The 12,828-nt window shown below is 43.8% G+C and overlaps 1 protein-coding gene across 9 annotated transcripts in view; it reads left to right on the plus strand.

Annotated features, from left to right (window-relative positions):
- LOC112252617 (neuron navigator 2-like) overlaps positions 1–12,828 on the plus strand; it is a 107,872-nt gene that overhangs the window by 33,960 nt on the left and 61,084 nt on the right. For 8 of the 9 annotated variants that reach the window (XM_042323307.1, XM_042323313.1, XM_042323308.1 and 5 more), the window contains 2 exons: positions 638–1,018; positions 11,442–11,567. In XM_042323307.1, the coding sequence (XP_042179241.1) occupies positions 638–1,018; positions 11,442–11,567 (507 nt within the window). The remainder of the gene's footprint in view (positions 1–637; positions 1,019–11,441; positions 11,568–12,828) is intronic. The other variant, XM_042323314.1, reaches the window with a different exon arrangement.

Raw genomic sequence — 12,828 nt, forward strand, 5'->3', positions numbered from 1 at the left:
CCTACCACCGCTCAGTCAGACTGCTCTATCAAATATCAAATCATAGAAAGACATTGATGTTTATGGTGAGGTACATTTGTGCAACGAATGTGCTTTTTTCACGAATGTGCTTCATCCGTTTGGCAAAGTTGAATTAGGCTGTGATTCGATGGTAAATTCACAGGCACCACATTGATTATATGCAACGCAGGACAAGCTAATTAACCTAGTAATATATCATCAACCATTAATGATTAATCGGTCGACCTCTAGTCCAAACCCCAGCGAAGGCTGGTCACCAGTGTCCAAAAACACAGTGAAGGCTGGTCACCAACAAAACCAGCTAGACCATGCTGGTAAACCAGCATAATCAGCTTGACCATGCTGGTTAGACCAGCTTGACCAGCATCTGACCAACATATTGAAATGTATGCTGGGCAATGCTGTTGGTTTCAGCAGGCTGCTGTCCTGACCCACTCACCCCCTGAACAAACCTTTAATGTATTTGAGTGACAGCCCGTTGCCCTGGACAGGGACTTGTTCATGTCTGGCTCCTGACTCACCATAGCCTCTCGCAGCAGGGGTCTGTCTAATTTTGAATCTGGATCTTACCCCTCCCCCACCCTCCACCCATCCTCGCCTCCCTCTCTCTCCCCAGTACCCTGGAGACCACCTTTGACGGCAGCGTCACCACAGAGGTCAGTGGGAGAGGCATGCTCAACCTGTCCCCCCGCCCCAACCCAGCGCTGCCCTGGCGACTGGGCCCCTCCAGCCCCCGTCTGCAGGCAGGCGACGCCCCCTCAGTGGGGAACGGGTATGAGGTGGCAACACGGGACAGTGCCAGTCGCATGGTGATCCCCGAGAGCGGGCGCTACCTCCGCGGCGGGCAGACACCAGGCCAGGAGAGGAACAGTGTGTGTGACCTGGACCCGCCAGATAAGATGGAGGAGCTGGAGGGCATCGCCATGGAGACCATGGGGTACATGAGCGACGGTGACGTGCTGGGGAAGAATCTCCGCATGGACAAAGTCTCCAGTGGGTGAGTGCACACGACATCTGTACTTTTATGTATTCAACTGACGAAAGCAACCAGGGGGAGAACAATAACCCTGCTATGAATGGACCACCTCTGTTTTCTGCTTTCTTGTCACTAGATGGTAGTGTTTCTGTCTTCTCTCCTTGTGAGTGTGACTGTCCTCTCTGCTAATGTCTCTTAGTTGTCAGTGGTAGCTCAGAGAGAATGACAGATGAGAGATCACTTGAGACATCAGGCAACATCTTTCGTTTGGAAGATAGCTTGGTAACATGCTGTCTTATTTGGAAAGCTCTCAGGGGGAAGAGAGTTTTGATTTTTTTTTAAATAAACTGCCCTTTGTGCGCTAGAGAGAAAGCAGCTCATGGGAAATATTCTTCTTAGCCTTGAGATGACATGAGAAAGTGAGAGCTCTTATTCATATGCAACATGCACTCCTAGAGAAAGAATGCTGGTCCCGCTTTGATTTGAATCCTCTCCTTTACTGGGCCTCGAGAGGTTCTGTGGTAACAGCCTCACACAGTCAACCAGAGGTCTCCACAAAGAGGTAAGTCATGTGACACGGAGCCAAATGCAGGTCAGGTTATGTCTGTAGATGATGTGATGACATAGTATGCTGTGTGTTTCATCTCAGTGGAATTGGACAAAATAGGCTGTTTACTTTACCATCATCTCCTTGTCAGCTTGAAACAGGCACTGGATGCTGGAGAACTTGGATGTTGTTCACCACAATCGTCCTTATTATCTGATTGTCCTCTAGGACCCGGAAGCAATGGAGAAGGTCGTTGGTGACAGGGTCCTTGCTCTGGAAATGCTTTATGCAAGTTCATTATGAATGTCTTGGTGATGTGATAGCACTTTGTCAAAAAAGGATAGGATGACCACACCTGTCAAAGGGTGCGAGTTCCCATACAAAGAAATTAATAATAATTATTCCATGTACCCCATGGTCTCCATGGCGATGTGAAATGTATTTAAAAATACGTGTACAGTAGATATATTTGCATCTTTTTCTCAAATGCGTTTAATGCCTGACAATATTCCAGAAATGCTTGGCTATGACATCGAGTCTACAGGGTGGCCAAAGTGGTTCCTAATTCATGTTCAACCTAATTTAAAAATAAATAAAAATTCTCCCATCTCGAGAGGTAAAAAAAAAAGACTATAGCAAAGTGCCTCGTCCAGCTTAATTAAATAATGAAAAGAAATCTAGTGCCTGTTTTTGCTATTTTTTATTTCTCATTTTTATCAATTTAAACAAAAACTATACATCGTACAACACACCACAATATGTCAAGGTCTTGTGCTTTTAATAAGCGGTATTATACGGCTCTACGGTGGCTGGTTAGCGGTGTTATGGTGCATTCGTAACCAAGTGGGAAGTGGGAACATCTGGTAAAAATCCACTTGAACGGCCCCCCAACTGGTAATTACTAGTTAAATCAGCCATTAATCCTATGTGACAGGAGGAATATAAGCGTGTTGTGTGCAACACAGAAGGGCAATTGAATGCAAGATTCACAACAACAATTTTTTTTAATTATTCACACATTTATAGCCTGTCTAACAATGGTTAACAGGGTTAACATGTTATGCTCAGTTTTCACCCCAAAACACCAGAAAATTGCCAAAAAGAGTACTTGCACTAGTCTTTATTCATATTGAAAATCAGATTTATTGAGCTCTCCATGTGGTGTATATTTAAGGGCACGATATATTTGGCTTTTAAAATTCTATATGGGTGCATCATTTCTACTTAACTTATCAAAGGGACACAAAAAAAAGCACTCATTTCGTGGAACGACCCAGTACATGTTAAGTTCTGCCCGCAATAAAAATGCATTTTGACTAGGGGTGGGCGGTATGCAGATTTTCATATCATCATACCATCCTTCTCTCACGGTATTACTGGCTTAGTACACAAGGGGGTGCCAAAAACACAAAAAAAGCCATTGGTTGTCTATTACCAGAATGCAAACTAAATTAGCACAAGTAATAGCGAATTTCCATGGAGGCTGCTACCTAAATATGCTAACTAGCGCAAATGAAAATAAACAAATTGTAAAGACAGGCAGTCCAACTCATAAAGTAATACAAATGTAGGTAGGAGCTACCAAATGTTATTTTTTGGTGAGTTTTGATATTTACAAGCGAATGTGAACAAGAGACATTGTGCAAATGAACAAAGTTTTGACGCATGCTTGTCTGAAGGAAGAAGAGTACTGTGTACACGCTGTGTCTGTGTGGTGTCTGGGGTGTCTCTCTACGGCAATGGGCCTGCCTGCTCTGCTCAGGAGAAGATAGGGGGGAGAAGCAGACAGCCCTGAAGAGAGAGTAGGAAAAACGCTTAGGAAATCAAGCTGCAGTGGCAGCTGTAGATAACTCATGCAAAGGGCTTTGACTTCTCAAACACTGGCAGAAAGCTAACACACTATGATGCTCCGTGATCTTATTCATTCAGCCACTTACTTAGATAACTAGCAAGTTAAACTTAGGGGTCGCCCTAACGCAGAATTCTTCATTTTTTAACGCAGGAAAAAAAGATAAAACACGTATCTAAAATGCTTCTTATTGTAATTTCTGCTCAGCATCAAACAAATGTTGTGCTTCAGTTGCGCTTCTCCATGCGCTTCTCCACTCGGATGAGAATTCACAAATGGGCTTTCTATCAAAAGACAGGGCTCTGACTGATGTGTAGCCTTTCTCGGTGTGGCCAGCCTACTTTTCTCCGGTAAAATGACAGATTAAATTTAAGCAAAACATGAGGAAATGTAGCTGGTTACATTCCTTCTATGATAAACATTAGAAATATGTTGTTGTTTTTTTCAAAAAAATACCTTGCTTTTTCATTGTAAACTAATTTACTTCTGTTGTCATCTGATTACAATGAAGCTTATTTTCTGCCTAATGTGTTGCACGTGTGAAGGAAATCTATAGTTGCACGTCTCTTATCACTCTATTGAAGCAACAAAAAAAAACACTGTTAACTTTCAATGTAAACCCAGATCCCTGTCAATAAACAGCTGGACTCATCTGCTCCTGCTTTCTCCCATTGTGCAATGTACAAACAAAAGCGTGACTGGCTCAACTGTCCTGGGGAACTACAGTATGGTAAGCTTCATAATGTCAAATAATGTGACAGATGAAATGAAGAATGCGATCTGTTTTATCTCCTAACATATTGCACAAGTTGACTGCAGGTATTTTCTTAAAGTGTAGCTACAAATATAAAAATGTATTTTTAAAACTTCAAAAGAATTGTTTCAATGGTACTGAGGGTTTTTGAAAAACCAAGCCCGAGGCTATTTCCAAGTACCCTGGTATACAGTATATACGGGTTCACAGCCCAAGCCAAATTTTGACAAAATATATTGTAGCAGCAGTAGCCTATTAGAAGACTTGGAGGCAGGGCGTGTTGGGGGTGTGGCTTTGTCGTAGTGCTTTTTGGCCTCACCATGTGACGGATTGTCATGCCAGTTAATGTGTTATGTTGTGTTCTCTGGTTGAAGGTTAAGTTTGTACACTGCCTGTTCTGCAGGAGCAATGAGACTGACATACGTGCATGTGCTACTGAAGAGCCATCTGGAGTTTAATTGTTAATACAGCTAGTGATGAGAAACTGAGGCTTTCACTATATTGTGCTGAAAAACAGTTCATTACTCTGAGCTCTGTTCACAATGCACATTAGTGACATCTTCTGGTCACCATTCAATAGCAGCGTTTAATGATCAGATACAAGTATTTCTTTCTCCAGTGTTTTCATCAAAGCGCTGTGGTGCAGCGATAAGTCGTTGGCTTTAGGAGCAGTCTGTTGGAACACACACCGAGTTCACATCATGCTTCCCTTTTTTGCCTTCAAGTTTACACATTTTCAGAAACTGAATCTATGGCATTATTTAGGATGCTTAAGACAGAAGTTTATACTATACTAAATAAAACAAATTATTTAAACAACAGCGCAGAAACTGTGGTTTCACTTCTTTCTTTTAAAATCGAAATAGTGTGCCTTTAAACGGGATTTGACCTCGTACCCTCAGGTCCTTTGAATGTGCCATAGTTCCCTACTCTACCTGCTAAGATACCAGTCAGGTGAAACTTTTTGTACAAAATCCTAACCATATTTGTACAGTACTTGAGTAAAAGTAAAGATACCTTAATAGAAAATGACTCAAGTAAAAGTGAAAGTCACCCAGTATACTACTACTTGAGTAAAGGTCTTTAGCTTTAAATATACTTAAGTATCAAAAGTAAATGTATAAATCATTTCACATTCCTTATATTAAGCAAACCAGACGGCACGATTATAAATGTTTACTTTTTTACGGATTGCCAGGGACACACTCCAACACTCAGAAGTAATTTTTCAAATGAAGTATTTGTGTTTAGTGAGTCCGCCAGATCAGAGGCAGTAGGGATGACAGGGGTGTTATTTTGATAAGAGGCTGAATTGGACCATTTTCCTGTCCTGCTAAGGATTCAAAATGTAACGAATACTTATGGGTATAAAGGAAAATGTGTGGAGTAAAAAGTACATTATTTTAGGAATGTAGTGGAGTAAAAGTAAAAGTTGTCAAAAATATAAATAGTAAAGTACAGATATCCCAAAAACTACTTAATAAGTAGTACTTCAAATTATTTTTACTTAAGAGTCAGTGGGATCTCGCATTTTGCAACACAATCGGTTTGAAAAAGCATGTGAAAATATATTCTAAAATACATTCTTTAATCTATTTCAGAATGTATTTTTAAATACATTAAATACATTTTCTGAACCATTTAACATATATTGTGATATACATTTGACCTATATTAATATACACATTTTACATGAATGCTGTTATATATTTTGGAATGTATTTCAAATGTATAAATAAATACAATATTCAGCCAATTTTAAATATTTCACTGTATTTTTTAAATCTATTTAAAAATCTATTTTGTATTTTTTTCTGGTTGGGTTAACACATAGGCCTAATACTAACGTAACCTTTAAAGTCTACTGGGTTTCACTCTGTTTTGAACCAAGGCCTGACGTGGTCGATAGATGAGTGACTTAGTACAAATGAGTGACCTGCTGCAGGTTAACTGTCTCTGCTCAAACCGACCGGTGTTGTTCAGTAACCAGAGTTATTGGATGGCCCACTGCAAGCACGCAACTCTAAAACCTAAACATTGGCAGATATTCAAGTTATTGATTTTATGCCCTTTGAAGAGATAGGGACCAACATCAGACCACTTCTATGAACTTGTACTTCTATGAACTTGTACTTTGGGTTGTGTATATACATATACACTGCTCAAAAAAATAAAGGGAACAATTAAACAACACAATGTAACTCCAAGTCAATCACACTTCTGTGAAATCAAACTGTCCACTGAGGAAGCAACACTGATTGACAATACATTTCACATGCTGTTGTGCAAATGGAATAGACAGCAGGTGGAAATTATAGGCAATTAGCAAGACACCCCCAATAAAGGAGTGGTTCTGCAGGTGGTGACCACAGACCACTTCTCAGTTTCTATGCTTCCTGGCTGATGTTTTGGTCACTTTTGAATGCTGGCGGTGCTTTCACTCTAGTGGTAGCATGAGACAACCCATACAAGTGGCTCAGGTAGTGTAGCTCATCCAGGATGACACATCAATGCGAGCTGTGGCAAGAAGGTTTGCTGTGTCTGTCAGCGTAGTGTCCAGAGCATGGAGGCGCTACCAGGAGACAGGCCGGTACATCAGGAGACGTGGAGGAGGCCGTAGGAGGGCAACAACCCAGCAGCAGGACCGCTACCTCCGCCTTTGTGCAAGGAGGAGCAGGAGGAGCACTGCCAGAGCCCTGCAAAATGACCTCCAGCAGGCCACAAATGTGCATGTGTCTGCTCAAACGGTCAGAAACAGACTCCATGAGGGTGGTATGAGGGCCCGACGTCCACAGGTGGGGGTTGTGCTTACAGCCCAACACCGTGCAGGACGTTTGGCATTTGCCAGAGAACACCAAGATTGGCAAATTCGCCACTGGCGCCCTGTGCTCTTCACAGATGAAAGCAGGTTCACACTGATCACATGTGACAGACGTGACAGAGTCTGGAGACGCCATGGAGAACGTTCTGCTGCCTGCAACATCCTCCAGCATGACCGGTTTGGCGGTGGGTCAGTCATGGTGTGGGGTGGCATTTCTTTGGGGGGCCGAACAGCCCTCCATGTGCTCGCCAGAGGTAGCCTGACTGCCATTAGGTACCGAGATGAGATCCTCAGACCCCTTGTGAGACCATATGCTGGTGCGGTTGGCCCTGGGTTCCTCCTAATGCAAGACAATGCTAGACCTCATGTGGCTGGAGTGTGTCAGCAGTTCCTGCAAGAGGAAGGCATTGATGCTATGGACTGGCCCGCCCGTTCCCCAGACCTGAATCTAATTGAGCACATCTGGGACATCATGTCTCGCTCCATCCACCAACAGACTGTCCAGGAGTTGGCGGATGCTTTAGTCCAGGTCTGGGAGGAGATCCCTCAGGAGACCATCTGCCACCTCATCAGGAGCATGCCCAGGCGTTGTAGGGAGGTCATGCAGGCACGTGGAGGCCACATACACTACTGAGCATCATTTTGACTTGTTTTAAGGACATTACATCAGTGTTGGATCAGCCTGTAGTGTGGTTTTCCACTTTAATTTTGAGTGTGACTCCAAATCCAGACCTCCATGGGTTGATAAATTTGATTTCCATTGATAATTTTTGTGTGATTTTGTTGTCAGCACATTGAACTATGTAAAGAAAAAAGTATTTAATAAGAATATTTCATTCATTCAGATCTAGGATGTGTTATTTTAGATGTGTTTTTTTGAGTGTTTTTTTGAGCAGTGTATATACCATATACCACTGACCTGCTTGGAAATATATTGCTTTGTACTTGGTTTGCTTGCATTGAATTACATTTGCGTTATTTCTTAATAACAAAGTGAGCCAATCAATGAGTCATCCACTGTCTCATGGCAGAAGGCGGTTATTTCAAAATCATAACTTGTCTTTTGTTTCCCCATGTCGGTGCTGTTTCTTTGTTTACAGGAAGGCATAAGGCACACACTCCACTCCCTCCTTTGACAACGGTTAGGGGGTTTTACCTGTCCGGCTGGTTCGTCAACAACTGGTCTGACTCCGCTTTAATAGCTGCCTACAGTTTAGCTCCAGTCACATCAGTCACTGTCCACCTCGAACCACTCAAAAGAGTTCGTCCCAGGAAATGTGGCTGCTATTTAGGTCTTTTGCTTATCAGAGGAAATGCTGGGCCTTTTGTTCGTGCTAGTGCTGCCGGGCTTGCGTGTAATTGGTACTTCCTGATCTTTGAGATGAAAGGTGATATTGAATTTAGGTTGGTGTCTCTCTCTTTCATCACTCACTATGAAGTGTTATTACCTAAAGCCCATAATCAGGTTGGCTTAAACATTAACTTTTTAGAGAGTAAGGATTTTTTGTACAAATGATTTTGGGGAGTAATCATAGTCTCTCTGTTTGCTCAGTTTGAGGGTAATTTCCTGATTCCTACACTTATAAAAAATTTGCCTAATTTATTTGACAAAAAAAGCAGTCCTTGTGTAGAGAATAATTGTACCATCTAAACCGCTTTGAAATATATTTTCCATAACCAAAAATATTGTATTTTCAGCTGTTTGAAGCTGGTGTATAAAACCGAAAGTAAAAGGAAACGTAGAAATGGGCCGCATAGAAATAGCGCACATAGAACATATCTACGGCTTCTAATACTTGCTTTCAATAAGAATGACAGATCAATAACTCACATTTCTATGTGAATTTGGTTGGGTTGCCCAAAAAGTGACCTATAGCGGCCTTAACGAATCATATCCCTCCTCCAGTTAATGGGGGAAGATGCTCTGAGGAAAATCATTCCAATCAGCTACTCCCTGACTCACAGCCCATACCCCCGAGACATTTACCCCGGCCCCTCCTCTTACCCCTACCCCTTCCGCAAACAACACCCCCTCCCCTCCTGTGCTGGGGCTCTCCTGTCCTGTACTGCCATGTCCTTCCCCTCTTCCTCTCACTCTGCCTCCGCCTGGAACACTGAGCTTGCAGCTCCCTGGTCCTTCGTCTGCTCCTTCTGTTACCAATGACCCCATCATTCCTCCTAAAGAGCTCCGCCATCTGAACAGACTTGACGGGGATGAGAGGGGTAGAGAGCGAGAGAGAGGCAGTTGTGTTAAGGAGAGAGAGAGTGACAGAGAAAGAGAAAGATGTAGAAAGAAAGAGAGGATAGTAGTAAAGGAGAACTGGCTGGGTGACTCGGATGACTTTGTGTTGGACCACCTTGAGTTGACCATTCAGTAGTGAAATCTCTCCTCTGACCAACCTGCAGGATTGGCATTTTCTAGAAGCTCAATATTGACAGGTATGTTTTCCAATCTACTCAAATTGTTTTAAAAAGCAGAAGAAAATAAAAAATGTTTTATGTGAAAAAGCCTAAACTGACTGAAGGACTTCAGTTTAGGGTCAGGCACCTTATGCCGAGGTGGGTGTGCTAACCCAAGTAATGACTCCCAAAATGTGTGGACAAAACCCAAGTTAATCAGTAGTCCCATTGAAATGTGGCTTTCATTATGACTCAAATTCACCTTTTCAACATTGATTTGGGAGCTGTTGTGTCTCTACACACCAAAGCCATTAATATACATGGTTATAAAAGGGCTCTGGGACACACAACATGACAATGGTAACATAAACTTCCTCACTTTTTGTTTTCGAAAACCAAGCCCTCAGGTCAACTCTCCTAACAGTTAGAGATAGAAAATGCTTTGCAGTAACAAACCCATAAACATTTTTACAAAAGTAGTACTACAGACTTTGGAAGCAATTGTATGTGTTTAATGAGTGGTAGTTTAAACAGGGGCAGTTTCCCATGATTTCCTGTCACACTCCAAGACACGCCGAGACTCCCTGCGTCACCTGGATTAGTGTGAAACCGTGCTCGGGATTATGTGAAGTTGCAGGGATGACAGTAAAGCTGTGCTTTCAATGGGACTGCCTCAATGAATTTATCTCAACCTAAGCTGGTAAGCCTATGGCGTTGCTCTGGGCTGAAGGCATGACAATGGCCCTCGAAATGAGTAACTGAAAATGGGTAATTATGGGGGGTTAGTTGGTGTTGACTGAGAGCAAATGTGAATGTTTATTTAGCTGCGGCGGGGTTAATCGTCTCGTATGCTGAGATGACGTTGGGCACGTTCTTCTGTTTTAGATGTTGTCATTTCTTCCGTCGTGTCAAACCCCCACCTCTCCAACTGCAGGGATGGTGTGACCGTTCTGAATGCCCGTGCCATATTCTGTAGCCATGTTGACAGGAGATATTGTGCTTTTTCTTTTTTTGCGGTATTATTGGCACTGACATCACACACATACTATGTGGAATAACAATGATAGTGTTACCAGATGATACGAACCAAATATGCGTCTCCAACTGAGCTGTCTCAGTTGCATATGCGTCTCCAGTGCATTTTCCGGATGACATACGTCATGGTTGTTCTGTATAGGGGTCTTCAGGTCAGACACAGCATAAAAGTATATAACAGGATTGTAGTGTGTTGAAGGCTGTAATCCTGTCAGTGAAGTGGATCGGTACAGCCTGTCATGTAACACAGCAGAGACAGAGATGTGACAGATACAGGGACAAAGACAGAGACAGGGACCGAGACAGAGACAGAGACAGGGACCGAGACAGAGACAGGGACCGGGACTGAGACAGAGCCCAGGACCGAGACAGGGACCGGGACAGAGACAGGGACCGAGACAGGGACCGAGACAGGGACCGAGACAGAGACCGGGACAGAGACCGGGACAGAGACCGGGACAGATACCAGGACAGATATCTTGACAGAGACAGTGACAGGGACAGTGACAGGGACCGAGACAGGGACCGAGACAGGGACCGAGACAGAGACCGGGACAGAGACCGGGACCGAGACAGATACCGGGACAGATATCTTGACAGAGACAGGGACAGAGACAGGGACCAAGACAGGGACCGAGACAGAGACCGAGACTGAGACTAGGACCGAGACAGGGACCGGGACAGAGACCGGGGCCGAGACAGGGACATGGACAGAGACAGGGACCGAGACAGAGATAGAGACAGGGACAGAGACCGAGACAGGGACAGAGACAGCGACCGAGGCCGGGATAGAGTGGCACTGAGACAAGGACAGAGACTGAAACAGGGACATAGATATACACGAAGACAAGGACAGAGACAGGGACTGTGGCAGAGACAAGGACAGGGACAAATACAGAGACATGGACAGTGACCAAGACTAACAGGGACTGAGACAGGGACTGTGACAGAGACAAGGACAGAGACCAGGACAGACACCGATATTGAGACAGGTACCGAGACTGTGACTGACAGGCCTGTTGTGTTGTCTGTCTGCAGCTACATGACGGACGGCGGGCTGAGCCGGTACACGCACTGCCTCAACCGCCTGCCAGATGGCATGGCCGCCGTCCGAGAGACGCTCCATCGCAACACATTCAAGGGCCAAGGGGACGCCACTGACAGGTAGGTCAGCACCACCGCTTCCCCTGTCCCCTCACCCCACCTGCAGTGTCTGGGTCAGGTGAGGCTTCTGTACAGTCACACGTTCCTATCGAGGAACCATGTACCAGACAGAGGTTTACTGTAAGTTTGGCCAGTTTTGGATTGGTTTGTGGATTAGGTCCCTGCTTCTGCCAAAGAATCCAGTAGAATGTTGAGTCATCCAATAGGATCAGTCTAGAAGCAACAGAGCTGCCATTGTTGGGAGGCTGACTGAGTCTGAGTGAAAACAGACTGCATTTTCCTCAGTGCTACAGGCTATGGATGGGTAATGGATGGTTTCGGAGTAGACAGTAGACACTCACAGTCCCCCCCCTCATTGTCTTCAGCCAACCAACTCCTTTTTGGAGGTCATTGGTATTTTGGTATTTTATTAGGATCCCCTAATAATAATACTCTTCCTGGGGTCCACACAAAACATGAAACATAATACAGAATGACATAATACAGAATGACATAATACAGAACATCAATAGACAAGAACAACTCAAGTACAGAACTACATACATTTTAAAATGGCACACGTAGCCTACATAACAGTACGTACACACAAAATATCAAGGTCCGATAGGGAAGAGGTATTGTGCCGTGAGGTTTTTCATTATCTTTAAAAATATATATTTTTTAAACTGGTTTGCTGTTCATTTGAGCAATATGAGAAGGAAGTTCTCTAATGGCTCTATAAAACGCTGTACGCTTTCTTGATTCCTCTCCCATGTGCCTGTGTTACAGATCTAGACTACATAGCAGGCTCATCTCTTTTCTGATTCCCTTGTGGTGTTTACAACCTAATGAATGGAGGTTAGAGAGGTACACAAAGACGATCCAGCTGTGTTCCTCCGCAGAGAAAACTGCCCTGTGCGCTTTACGCACAAACCGACAGGGGTGTCCTGATTTATTGATGAAGGTGTCTACAGTTGTGAACAAAGGTTCACACCATAAAGGACACTACTATCTTAAATAGACCTCATAGATGGTATGGCAACACAGTCAACACTTGTTTACAGTACCGTTTTTGGTTTGGGCCTTTGTTGAGAGATCAAGAATTCCGTCGGGGGGGGTAATTAATTAAGGTGGTTCCACGTATTAACAAGATTAGTATAAAGCACAAACCCGGTGCCAGCCCACCTCCCACAGAGTTAGAGCTAATGGGACACATTAGAGGGGTTCTAGTGGCTGTAATAATGGACCACCTTACAGGAGAGCAGCTGAGCTCACGTACTGG

Source organism: Oncorhynchus tshawytscha, linkage group LG06, assembly GCF_018296145.1.
Source record: "Oncorhynchus tshawytscha isolate Ot180627B linkage group LG06, Otsh_v2.0, whole genome shotgun sequence".
Classification (NCBI taxonomy): Eukaryota; Metazoa; Chordata; class Actinopteri; order Salmoniformes; family Salmonidae; genus Oncorhynchus; species Oncorhynchus tshawytscha.